The following is an 11,941-nucleotide window of genomic DNA, read 5'->3' on the forward strand; positions in this document are numbered from 1 at the left end:
TATTGTCAAAATGATTTAAACAGATCTGCTGCAATGAGAAAGTGAAGACAAAAACGCACTTGTAATTTTTTTTTTTTAAAGATTTCAGTTTATTTCAGCAAAGAAGATAGTGTAGTTTGAAGCTGCAGCCAGTACTAATACAATTACCAGTTACTGAAGAGAGCTTAATCTGATGTCTTTGCTTTCCTGTTAATGTAACTAATTTTCTTTTTTTTCTTTTGAAATGATTTGCAAATGAGTTAGAGTTTAAATCTAATCTAAGACAGAGCCATACACCTCGACTTCGCACAGAGTTAGGTACTCCTCTCTGCCTGAAATGACTATGTTAACATAGCGGCCATCCATCCTGTTACACGGAAATTCAACGGTAGTGCCTTTGGGGATGCTGCTGATTATGGCGCACCTGGCAGAAGAAATAGAAATGACTTAGTAAGTGCTGGATAGGTTGACTAAAAAGATACACCTCATTTTTACCATTTGCAAGTCCTTTATTTGACTCAGGCCAAGAGGAATGTTGGTATTTATAGACCTTTCATTTTAGCAAGTTTCAAAACAACGAGAAAGACAGTTTAATAAAGTTATAATCCCTCTACTTTGCACAATAGGACAAATATCTATATTATTATGTCAATATATATATATAACTTCTTATTAATTAAAAAGCATAGCTTAAATTCTTACCAGTTGGGGCACGATAACCGTAGACCTCCACTTCACAGAGGCTCAGAATTTTGTTTGAACCAGGAATGACCACAGTCACATAACGTCCCTCCACCAAATCAGATAAAGTTATAGTTTCTGTTGCTCCATCAGGAATTCCTGCAACTGTGGCAACCCTGGAAGAGAGGAAGCATCTCACCAGGGGTGTTTATGATCTGCTTGGAGGATTCTCAGTGGCAGGGTTGTGTCAGGTTAATGGACATAATTGTTGTGACTGGATTTAAAGGTCAGATTCTTAAGACAGTTGTGACATATTGAACAAAATTTCGATAAACTAAAATAATTCACAAAGAGAGAGATCAAAGTGGGGAAATGTGGTGATTAGCAATGCAGAAAAATAGAAAACTAAAGGTCCTGTCAGTCACTGTCACAATGTAACTGTTAATGTTCACTCACAGTTTGCTGTTGGGATCATTGTAATCTTTAGTGTTGCCAATGTAAATCTTCGCCCCTTCAATCCTGTTTCCGCAACAATCTCCTCTGTTGGTTATTTGCATGGAAGTGATTACATAGGACTCCAGCAGGTCCACTCTCCACCAGGGATTGGTTTGCTCTGTGGTGTGGGTGCATGATCCGTGTTTAAAGGTAGAATCTGTGTTTCCATCGATAGCATTGTAGGCAGCTGCGAATACATCCCATTCTCCCTTGTAGCGTTGAGACTGAGTGGCTTTTCCACGCAAAGCCAAATTTTCTGAAGAAAAAGCATGTTTTATTGGTGTTTTTTATTTAATTTTTCAGTTTTTTCATAGGATACAGTTTGTGTGGGTTTTTTTTGGTGTTATAACTGGTAATTCAGTATGAAAAATAATCAAAACTGGTAAAGTGAAAAGGGGGTGGGGGGGTGGAAGTATTTTAAAAATAGAAATAGCAAAAAGTGATGCGTGCATATGTGTTCACCCCCTTTGCCACGAAGTCCCCTAAATAAGATCTGGTATCTGGTGCTACCTTTTACCTTCCGAAGTCACATAATTCGTAAAATAAGGTCCATATCCAAGGTCTGAGTGTCACATGAACAGAGAGTACATAAACCTTTTCTGAAAGGACCCGGAGTTAACCCACCAGGGGCCCATGTTTAACTCTGTCCGACTGCAGCTTCCTACTTCCCATCTGCCATTACGATTTCCATCAATGACATTAGATGCAAAGCCAAACTGATACAATGATGACTGTGAAACCCTTCCTTGGAGTGCCAGATTCCCTTCTGTACAATGAAATAAGGTTTTGTTTGAGTGTTTTAATCAAAATAAAATGAGGCCATGTTTTTCTCAAATGTGTCAACGACGTGAGCTTTGCAAATCAGGGACGGGGTCTAAGCCGAACTGAGCTGTTGATCTCTCTGACAAGCTCCTGACCTTTTTTCACCAACCTATGACCCATTGACATAGCCACTGTGACTCACTTCGGATCATTTTAACTGTTCACTCGTCGTTAACATCACCACCTTAATGTAGTGGCATTGGTTACCCCCATGAATACGAAAGCTTTGCTGACAGGGGCATTAGCCCCTGGTAGGGTCGTCCAAGGCAAATAAGTGTCAGAGGAGGTATAAGATTGAGAGTGGTTCAAAGACCTTGCTGGAGAGGCACCAGAAAAATATGTGCACGTCGCCCAGATAAAAGAAATCCGGGCACCCCCCTGAAGCCAGAACTGGGGAGTAGCTCCTGTGAGCACATGGGTGGCCAAATCTCAGCTCCAAGGGCTCAGCTGGACACAGCCTGAAGAAGCATTAGTGCCAGACATGCCATCTTCATGTTTGCTCACCACTCACGGGGAGGTAAATAAAGGTCAGATGCAGTGTGAACAGGGCAGCAGGCGAACTCAAAGTAGAGCTTCTGCTCCTATGGATCAAAAGATGAGGTGGTTCAGACATCTGATTAGGATGCTTCCAGTTCACCTCCCTTTGGAGGTTTTTTCACAACTAGTAACATAGGGATATGTAATCCCTCCAGTTTGTTTGGGAACAACTCAAGATTCCTCAAGGGGAGCTGGAGAGTGTTGTGACTGGGAAAGGGATGTCTGGGTTTCCATCCTTGACCTGTTGCCACTGTGACCCGACCTTATATAAGTGGAAGATGATGGATGGGTGGATGAAGTTATTTAAGAATGAGTTTATTATTGCTTGTTGATATTGTTAATGTTATATTATTAAGAATAACTTCTTATTAATTAAAAAGCATAGCTTAAATTCTTACCAGTTGGGGCACGATAACCGTAGACCTCCACTTCACAGAGGTTCAGAATTTTGTTTGAACCAGGAATGACCACAGTCACATAACGTCCCTCCACCAAATCAGATAAAGTTATAGTTTCTGTTGCTCCATCAGGAATTCCTGCAACTGTGGCAACCCTGGAAGAGAGGAAGCATGTCATCAGGGGTGTTTATGATCTGCTTGGAGGATTCTCAGTGGCAGGGTTGTGTCAGGTTAATGGACATAATTGTTGTGACTGGATTTAAAGGTCAGATTCTTAAAACAGTTGTGACATATTGGACAGAATTTCTATAAACTAAAATAATTCACAAAGAGAGAGATCAAAGTGGGGAAATGTGGTGATTAGCAATGCAGAAAAATAGAAAACTAAAGGTCCTGTCAGTCACTGTCACAATGTAACTGTTAATGTTCACTCACAGTTTGCTGTTGGGATCATTGTAATCTTTAGTGTTGCCAATGTAAATCTTCGCCCCTTCAATCCTGTTTCCGCAACAATCTCCTCTGTTGGTTATTTGCATGGAAGTGATTACATAGGACTCCAGCAGGTCCACTCTCCACCAGGGATTGGTTTGCTCTGTGGTGTGGGTGCATGATCCGTGTTCAAAGGTAGAATCTGTGTTTCCATCGATAGCATTGTAGGCAGCCGCGAATACATCCCATTCTCCCTTGTAGCGTTGAGACTGAGTGGCTTTACCACGTAAAGCCAAATTTGCTGGAAGAAAAAGCATGTTTTATTGGTGTTTTTTATTTAATTTTTCAGTTTTTTCATAGGATACAGTTTGTTTTTTCCTTTTTTTTTTGGTATTGCAACCGGTAATTCAGTGTAAAAAAATCAACAAATATAGTCAAAACTAGTAAAGTGAAATTGGGGTGTAAGTATTTTGTTGGTTGGTCTGTTCGTCTGTGTAAGTACATGATCCTGCTGGGAAGGCAGGGTTATGATTTCCATCAATAGCATTGTAGGCACTTGCATGCACATTTTCTAGCTGATCTTACTGAGTAGCTTTCCCAAACAGGGCCACATTATCTGTGAATGACACAGTTTGAATCATTTTCAAACAATGTGAAGATTTCACAAACTGTCCAACCAGTAAAGTACACCCAAGTTGTGTGTCAGAGGACTTAACATTTAGAGGAAACTTACTGTTAAACTGGGTGTTAAAGGGAAATTTAGGTATGTACTTTGTTTTTCCCAACTCTTCCAGAAAATTATACTGACTCTTAGTGGTCCTTAAGACCGTTGTTTTTCCAGAAACATTTCCGTTAATTTTTCATTGCAAATATTTGATAGATACAGGCAGATGATGCTTACGATATTGGTGAGCCGAGATCGATCCCACGAGAAGCAGCAAAAGCAGAACTGAAGTGCGTTTCATCGTTCTGGTTCACACTGCAGAGAGAGACGATGATAGAAGATTTGTCCCACAAATCAGTCGTCAAAAATTAACAAAGAAATAAAATGTCTAATTAAAACCATTGTTGATGGACAATATAAACACAGAAACAATAGATAGCCCTCAACACCATGTTTCTGAAACAGACAAGCACATACCTGGACTTTTGAAATATTCTGAGAGGAAAATGAGAGGCGACTGTTTATGAGGAATATTTATGATCATCAATTCTTTAAATACTGTAGAATTTCTCATATCTCTAACCAATCACATCACAGTTTATAGTCAACTCCTACTGTGTAGAGTATTTTCAAGCGGTCATCCAAGAACACATTCAAATGCTGAACCAAGGTCAGTGTTTTAAAAACAGAACATTATGTGCTAAACAAATTCAACATATCACACACAAGATACTGCAATGTTTAACTGTTTCAATGCACTCTAAGATCTAAAGGCCTCTTTGGATGCTGGCTGTCATTGCTTCTGCTTCATTTCAGAAATTTCCTCTGTGTCTTTAACAATTCCAAGATAAATGCAACAGCTAATGCAGACATCGTGTCAAACCACACACAGATTTGTTTAATAGACATACATTTTTACCGGAAGAGCACCACTGCACTCACTTGATGACCGTTGATGACGTCAGTCAGTAGCTGCCTCATTGTTAAAAGACACTATCTCACTGTACTGAATGATAAATAGAACAATAATATGAATGTATGAAGCGGTAATCTGTTTTTCTGAAGAGAGATTAGAAAAATATCTCCGAAACACTTACTGTTGATGATTTCACTGTGAGGCAAATAATCTACAAGTGTTGCACATTTAACCAAATTAAAATAGAAGTCTCCAAAACCTGTAAACTCCAATCACGAGATCTACAAATAAGTCGGACAGCTCTTGTTGTCAACACACTTGAGTAAGGTGATAAAGAGTTCATATAGGTGATTTTGTCACAGGGAAAATATTTGCTGTGCAAAAGGCAGCAGTTATCTGACATAACAGCAGACAACATCATTATATTTACCCTGTTGAAAGGTCTGCTTCTGATTCAACAGCAATCTTTAAACGGGTGACCTTGTTTACCTTTTATGTGAAAAACAGAACAACCTCTTCCAACTCTTGGGTTTTATGTGTCAGGACATACTGTAACTTGTGTGTGTGATATGTGTGTGTCTGTATAGATTAGGTTTGCTCTTTAACCAGAGCAAGTTTTTTCTTTTTCTGCTGTCCTGTTGACACTTGGCAACATGATCGTAACTTATGGTCATGTTTCTCATTAAATGTGTGTTAAGGCTGTGCTGAGGTGCACAACATCATGGAAAAACGCTGGTAAATCTTACAAAACTTGTTTTTCATTACGCAGTAACCTCTTTTTTTCTTTTTTCTTTTTACAGGTTTTTGTGAATCTTCTTATTTTCACCACTTCATCAGTCCATGGAGCGGTTGTTTGGCTCGGTTCAGATTTCACTTACCAGCCTTTCTCGAATGTAAAGTGTTTTGGTCATGAACAAACACAGAACTATATAACAGGTTTACAAGGCTGATCTTCTTTAAACCACATTTCACCAAGAAAGTGTTTGATCCTATGAACCTCTTCAAAACCACCTTTTCCTTTCTTTACTGTACAAACAAAAATATTCATGTTTTTTGTGAAATTTGTAAGTGGTCATAAGTCCACTTTATATTGCCATAGTCAGCCAACAGACTGATTGACTTTAGCATCATATTTATTGCAGAAATATGAGGCTTGTATAAAACCTATGATCTATTTAACAAAATTCAAATGATATTATCCATAAGTGCATGAAGCAACAGCAATATGTTGCTGCTATTCAGAAATGCAGTTTTGCATGTCTTGTTCAGAGATTCAAAATGATTGCCATGAATAGGGAATATGGTTGATGTGGTGTTTACATATATGATGCAGGGATTTATGTCTGGGGAGATCAATTTTAAACCAAAATTCAAGCTTGAGTGGATAGAAAAATAATTAAAACCTTTTTTCAACATGAGGCGAGCGCTATTTCTAAAAGATCGGTGAGGAAAGTGGAATTGACGCTGGCTGAGTAAAAATAAAAAAAGGCACATCCAGCTACTATTGTCGTGTATGTTTATTTTCAGCATCATCTTTCAACCAAAGTAACCAGACGTCTTTAAAACACAACAGTGCAAACAAACTACATAAAAACAGAACAGTGAACAGTGTCATCACAAGGCACACACCATCTTTTCCCACAACTATGCAGGTAACCATCAGCTTCAATGTGAAACAGATGCATTGATCAAACTAAACACTTTGGTACTCAACCCAAAGCAGGACACAAGACGTCTGGTGATTCCTGAACCTGACCTTATTAAATTATTGTTTTAAATTTCCTCTGTTTGCTTCAATCTCTAAATCCAATTTTATTCCTTTTGTTATCAGTGGGTTTCAAAGAAATTTGAGTTCAGCTGTGACTGATTGATATTTCAGCAATTTAATTAAATGTATACATTACACTAATGATTTATCTAATCAGATTGTTGTAATTCTGACAGGTGTTCTTATTACCTTGTCTCCCATATTTATATAATTGAGGATAGAGTAAAGACCAGAAACACAGATCAAATTTGATAAATTCATCTTTTAATCAATGCAATTCTTGAAATATACCTATGCTTCAGTCAAACTACTCTTCTTCATCTTCTCTGCAGAACCATGACTTGGTGACTCAAAGTGACTCAAAATGAATGTGGATGTTGGATCGGGTTGTCTGGTATGGGCTCCAGTCAATTCAGCCAGTTGTGAGGTTTTTCTGCTCTCTAGTGGTAAAAAACGTATCCGTGGAGCGTTAACCTTCCACAGTATTGTTTTTGTCTGTGAAAGTCTAGCCACTGAAGCTGGAACAATAAATATAACATCTCGAGTCTTCAATGCAGAATATTGTTGTTATTCAGTTACAACATCCTCAGACTCAATCCAGTCTAGAGCCGTACACCTCCACCTCACTGAGACACAGATGCTGGGTTTTTCCAGGAAGGGCAATGTTGATGTATCGACCATCCATCCCGTTACACTGGAAGCTTTGGGTAAAACCGGCTGGGATTGCTGAGATCACAGCACACCTGTCAGAAGAACACATAGAGGGTGCACCTTTAATAGATACAGGAGAAGAGACAAACTAATATTCTTTGAGTTTGTCATAAATTTACAGTTTCAACAATTAATTAACCGCTAGCTTTTAGTTAGACTCGTATTTTCACCGTAAACTACCTTGGATTGTTGTTTCCATTATTTTCTCGAGAATCTCCAATTCGAATCTCCGCTCCATTAATGAAATTATTGTGACCGTCATCTGCACAGTTGGTTATGTTCACAGAAAACACTTTATGGGTTCTGCCCATGTCCAGCCGCCACCAGGGGTAAAATTCTGCTGATGTCAGACTGCACGAATTCTGGTTCCAGAAGCTGGCACGATTCCCATCTATAGCATTGTAAGCAATGCCTCCAGAATGCACTGATGACTGTGAAGCTTTTCCATAAACTGCCAGGTTCTCTTCTGCAAAACAACATTTTTGAGATCTGATATGTAGATCTCTCAAATGTTAGCTGTAGAGAGTTTTTTTGTGTCTTGTCACATTATTACCCATTCCATTATATGCAAGAAACAATGCCAAAAGGTTGAATGTTTTCAGAAAGATCAGCTGGTAAGTGCCTCTACTCTTCAAGTTAGATGCATTATTTCTGGTAAAAAGCACTTGTAAGGAGGCGTTCTGTTTCTGATGAGATAAATACTGAGATAATAAAGAGGCAGCACTGTATGTAGGTCTCACCGGCTGGGACGCGGTACCCGTAGACTTCCACTTCACAGAGAGTTAGGAGTCTTCTTGCACCAGGTAGAAACACTGTGACATAACGACCATCCACCAGTCTGGATAACGTTATAGCTAAAGTTCTGCCTAATGGGATATGAGAAATCACAGCAACCCTAAAACAGAGAGACGAAAGAATGCATTTATTTGCCTCATGAGAACATAAACTGTATTTTGTTGAATTCAAACCTCAATCGTTAAGTTATTGTTTATGTTATACTATTGTCAGAAATTAAAAGTGCTGAAGTTTTACTGCAGCTTGATGCTGTTTTTGATACCAAGCAACATTTTTGCCTATGCACACAACAAACAGCAGATGAGGGACGGTTGCAATAGCATATAGAGAAAATGTAGTTCATTATCTCTTCTCCACCACATGTTTCAGTGGATCTTTAAACTGGGGGAATATCAACAAATGTTCCTACTCCTATACCAGTCTATCTGTGGGCCTTCATTATTTCTTTACATAAAGTTACTGAATTATTGTCCTCTGCTTCACAGCAGGCTTGTGGGTCCTCTTTGCTCCTTTCTTGTAAACAAAACTTATCTGGAGCAAATCAAATCTTTAGAGGCCCTTCGAGCCAGAGAGGGTAAGAGTAGCATGTTGAGACAATATTTTATATGTTGAGTGAATCTGATACAAAACATTTTTTAATCATTTTGTTCATATGTTCTGGTCCTTTGTTCCTCTGCACAGACCCTTGGGTGTTATTGGGGGCTGTTGGAAGACATTTTTTACTTTTTACTTTGACTGCTTCTGGCTCAATCCTGATTGGTCAGAGCCCTTTTGCGAAGTAGCCTGACCCTTGCTGACGGGCTGGAGAAAATTGCTGAAGTTTATTTAACCCTTTAATTTTTAAGGCGTACACAAGTGATCAAATAAAGGGTTGTTAAACGTTAGCTTCTCATCAAGCCATATGCCCAACTTTTGACAAGAAGGGACTATTTCAATACACACACCATCCAGTGTCAAAATAGATGATACAATTGTATTAAGGTGGGAGTGCGTAAAAAAGTAAAAAATGTATCTATGACCAACTTTAGTTTAAACAACGTTGCTGCAGTGACTGAGAGGCTTTCTCTAAGAACTCAACAGTTTGATTCAAAGAAGGTGTCACTGTATAAATGACTGTGTCATCAGCATAAAAAATTACTTTAGTTGTAACAAGTAATGTTCACTCACACTGGGTTTGCAGCACCGTTGTCTCGTAAAGAGTTACCGATGTGAATCTCGGCTCCATTGAGTCTTTCTGGACAGCAGTCTCCTCTGTTGGTGATGGTAATAGAAGTGATAATATAGGAGTCCAGCAGGTCCACTCTCCACCAGGGATTGGTTTGAGTTCTGGTGGCGGTGCATGATCCATGCTCAAAGTTAGAACCTCTGTTTCCATCGATAGCATTGTAAGCAGCCCCAAATACACCCCCCCCCCCCCCTCCCTCGTAACGTTGAGACTGTGTTGCTTTACCACGCAAAGCCACATTTGCTGAAAAAAAGCATGTTTTATTGTTTCTTTTATTTCCTTTTTCAGTTTGTTTTTTTCACATTTTTGGTATTACAACCGGTAATTCAGTGTGAAAAATCAACAAAAATAGTCAAAACTAGTAAAGTGAAATTGGGGTGGAAGTATTTTGTTGGTTGGTCTGTTCGTCTGTGTAAGTACATGATCCTGCTGGGAAGGCAGGGTTATGATTTCCATCAATAGCATTGTAGGCACTTGCATGCACATTTTCTAGCTGGTCTTACTGAGTAGCTTTCCCAAACAGGGCCATATTATCTGTGAATGACACAGTTTGAATCATTTTCAAACAATGTGAAGATTTCACAAACTGTCCAACCAGTAAAGTACACCCAAGTTGTGTGTCAGAGGACTTAACATTTAGAGGAAACTTACTGTTAAACTGGGTGTGAAAGGGAAATTTAGGTATGTACTTTGTTTTTCCCAACTCTTCCAGAAAATTATACTGACTCTTAGTGGTCCTTAAGACCGTTGTTTTTCCAGAAATATTTCCGTTAATTTTTCATTGCAAATATTTGATAGATACAGGCAGATGATGCTTACGATATTGGTGAGCCGAGATCGATCCCACGAGAAGCAGCAAAAGCAGAACTGAAGTGCGTTTCATCGTTCTGGTTCACACTGCAGAGAGAGACGATGATAGAAGATTTGTCCCACAAATCAGTCGTCAAAAATGAACAAAGAAATAAAATGTCTAATTAAAACCATTGTTGATGGACAATATAAACACAGAAACAATAGATAGCCCTCAACACCATGTTTCTGAAACAGACAAGCACATACCTGGACTTTTGAAATATTCTGAGAGTCGCCTCGACTGTTTATGAGGAATATTTATATGTGCATCTTATCTTAACTGAGCTATATACACATGCACACATTTGGTGGACGTGTTTTATAATGGTTCAAAATTCCATATCCTTACTATCTATGAATCATATAAACATAAAGTAAGTTCTGAAACAAGAAGAGAAAATCTTAATATGAATCGCCACATCAATAAGCTCCAATTGTTGTTTATTTTGACTCAGTTTTAAATACAAGCTGATTAATGTGTTTGTTCCCCCTTCACTGTGCAGTTTCTAAATGACTCTCACAACATGTAGGAACATATTCGATCAGAAAAGATTCTAATTGAAATGTGATCAATCCTCACTGCACCGGCTGAATCAGAAGCTATCAGCATTGTATTCCCTGTAATTAATATCTGCCATGAGTTCATGTGAGATTTGCATCTTTATTTCTATATGTCTTCTGACTGTGTGACCTTCCTCCTTCTCTACAGGGGTGGAAATTATGTGGCATAATCTTTATTCTAAATTTTTTATGTGTGTTAGTGTTCCGCACAGTTGTAAAATAGGTTTTGAACTCTTCTTGCTCAATGCCATGGGGTCTACCTGTATCTGACTTAAATCTTAAACTGAAATCGATATGTGGTTTCATTCATAAACTTGATAACAAGAGTGAGAAAGAATAAAAGCTGTGCATATATTGTCCCTTTGTCCTCCTCCCCTTTGGGTTGTGTTGTAAATTATGTTTATGCATTTAGCAGACGCTTTTATCCAAAGCAACCTACAAATGAGGATATAACATTATAGCTAACATTAAAGCTAACAATAAGCTACATAGAAGGAAACCACTAGTCAGACTCTGTCAGAGGTGACAGTGTAGAGATAGAGTGCAGGCATTAATTCAAGTTACAGTTAGATGTTTTTTTCTAGCTTAAGCATTAACATTTATTAGGGCAATAACATTTGGCGGTTTGATTCCCACTCTCACCACTCAAAGATTAGTGAACTGACAGTTGGAGGGGTTTTAGTCCACCTCCTTGCCACGGCTGAGGTGCCCTTGAGCAAGGCACCAACACCCATGCTCACCCCCATGGCGCTGTGAATGGCTCCTGTGTTTTTGGCATATATAGTATATGGCATATACAGTGCATATATAATTTATGTGACCCTGTGCATGTGCATGTGTGTGTTCAACAGGTGCCAACCCAGAAGGGTTAAATGCGGAGGAGTCATTCTGAGTATTTCCTGTATTTAAGTGACAATAAATCTGATCTTAATCTTAAATCTGACCTTAATTAGAGTAAACTTTGATCGTCCCCACGTGTCTCACAAGTCATTTACATAACACCTGATAACACCTGCATAGATCTTGTCATTGACCATTGGTCATCTTGTCAAGGTGAAGAAAAAAAAAGGTGTGAAAACAATAAGTAGGAAGGAATAGAATGAAATGC

The 11,941-nt window shown here is 38.7% G+C and overlaps 1 protein-coding gene across 1 annotated transcript; it reads right to left on the bottom strand.

Annotated features, from left to right (window-relative positions):
• Positions 1-311: 311 nt before the first annotated feature.
• On the bottom strand, positions 312-10,505 carry LOC140315826 (uncharacterized). The gene is made up of 12 exons (XM_072393401.1): positions 10,480-10,505; positions 10,240-10,317; positions 9,363-9,663; positions 8,141-8,295; positions 7,581-7,866; positions 7,299-7,432; positions 4,243-4,317; positions 3,348-3,642; positions 2,913-3,067; positions 1,117-1,411; positions 682-836; positions 312-403 (listed from the first exon to the last, which is right to left on the bottom strand). Exons 2-12 carry the CDS (start codon positions 10,301-10,303, stop codon positions 393-395), a joined length of 1,926 nt encoding a protein of 641 aa, XP_072249502.1. The 5' UTR covers positions 10,304-10,317; positions 10,480-10,505; the 3' UTR covers positions 312-392.
• Between the last annotated feature and the right edge of the window lie 1,436 nt (positions 10,506-11,941).

Source organism: Leuresthes tenuis, unplaced genomic scaffold (genome assembly GCF_036924035.1).
Source record: "Leuresthes tenuis unplaced genomic scaffold, fLeuTen1.0.hap1 SCAF_10, whole genome shotgun sequence".
Lineage (NCBI taxonomy): Eukaryota > Metazoa > Chordata > Actinopteri > Atheriniformes > Atherinopsidae > Leuresthes > Leuresthes tenuis.

Bases quoted from the DNA above. Each gene is read 5' to 3' on its own strand.
- LOC140315826 (XM_072393401.1), bottom strand. From the start codon at position 10,303: ATGAAACGCACTTCAGTTCTGCTTTTGCTGCTTCTCGTGGGATCGATC. The intron at 3,643-4,242 runs GTAAGCATCATC...TTTTTCTTCCAG, and splicing joins GATCTCGGCTCACCAATATC to CAAATTTGGCTTTACGTGGT. The intron at 1,412-2,912 runs GTAAGAATTTAA...CTTTTTCTTCAG, and splicing joins CGGTTATCGTGCCCCAACTG to AAAATTTGGCTTTGCGTGGA.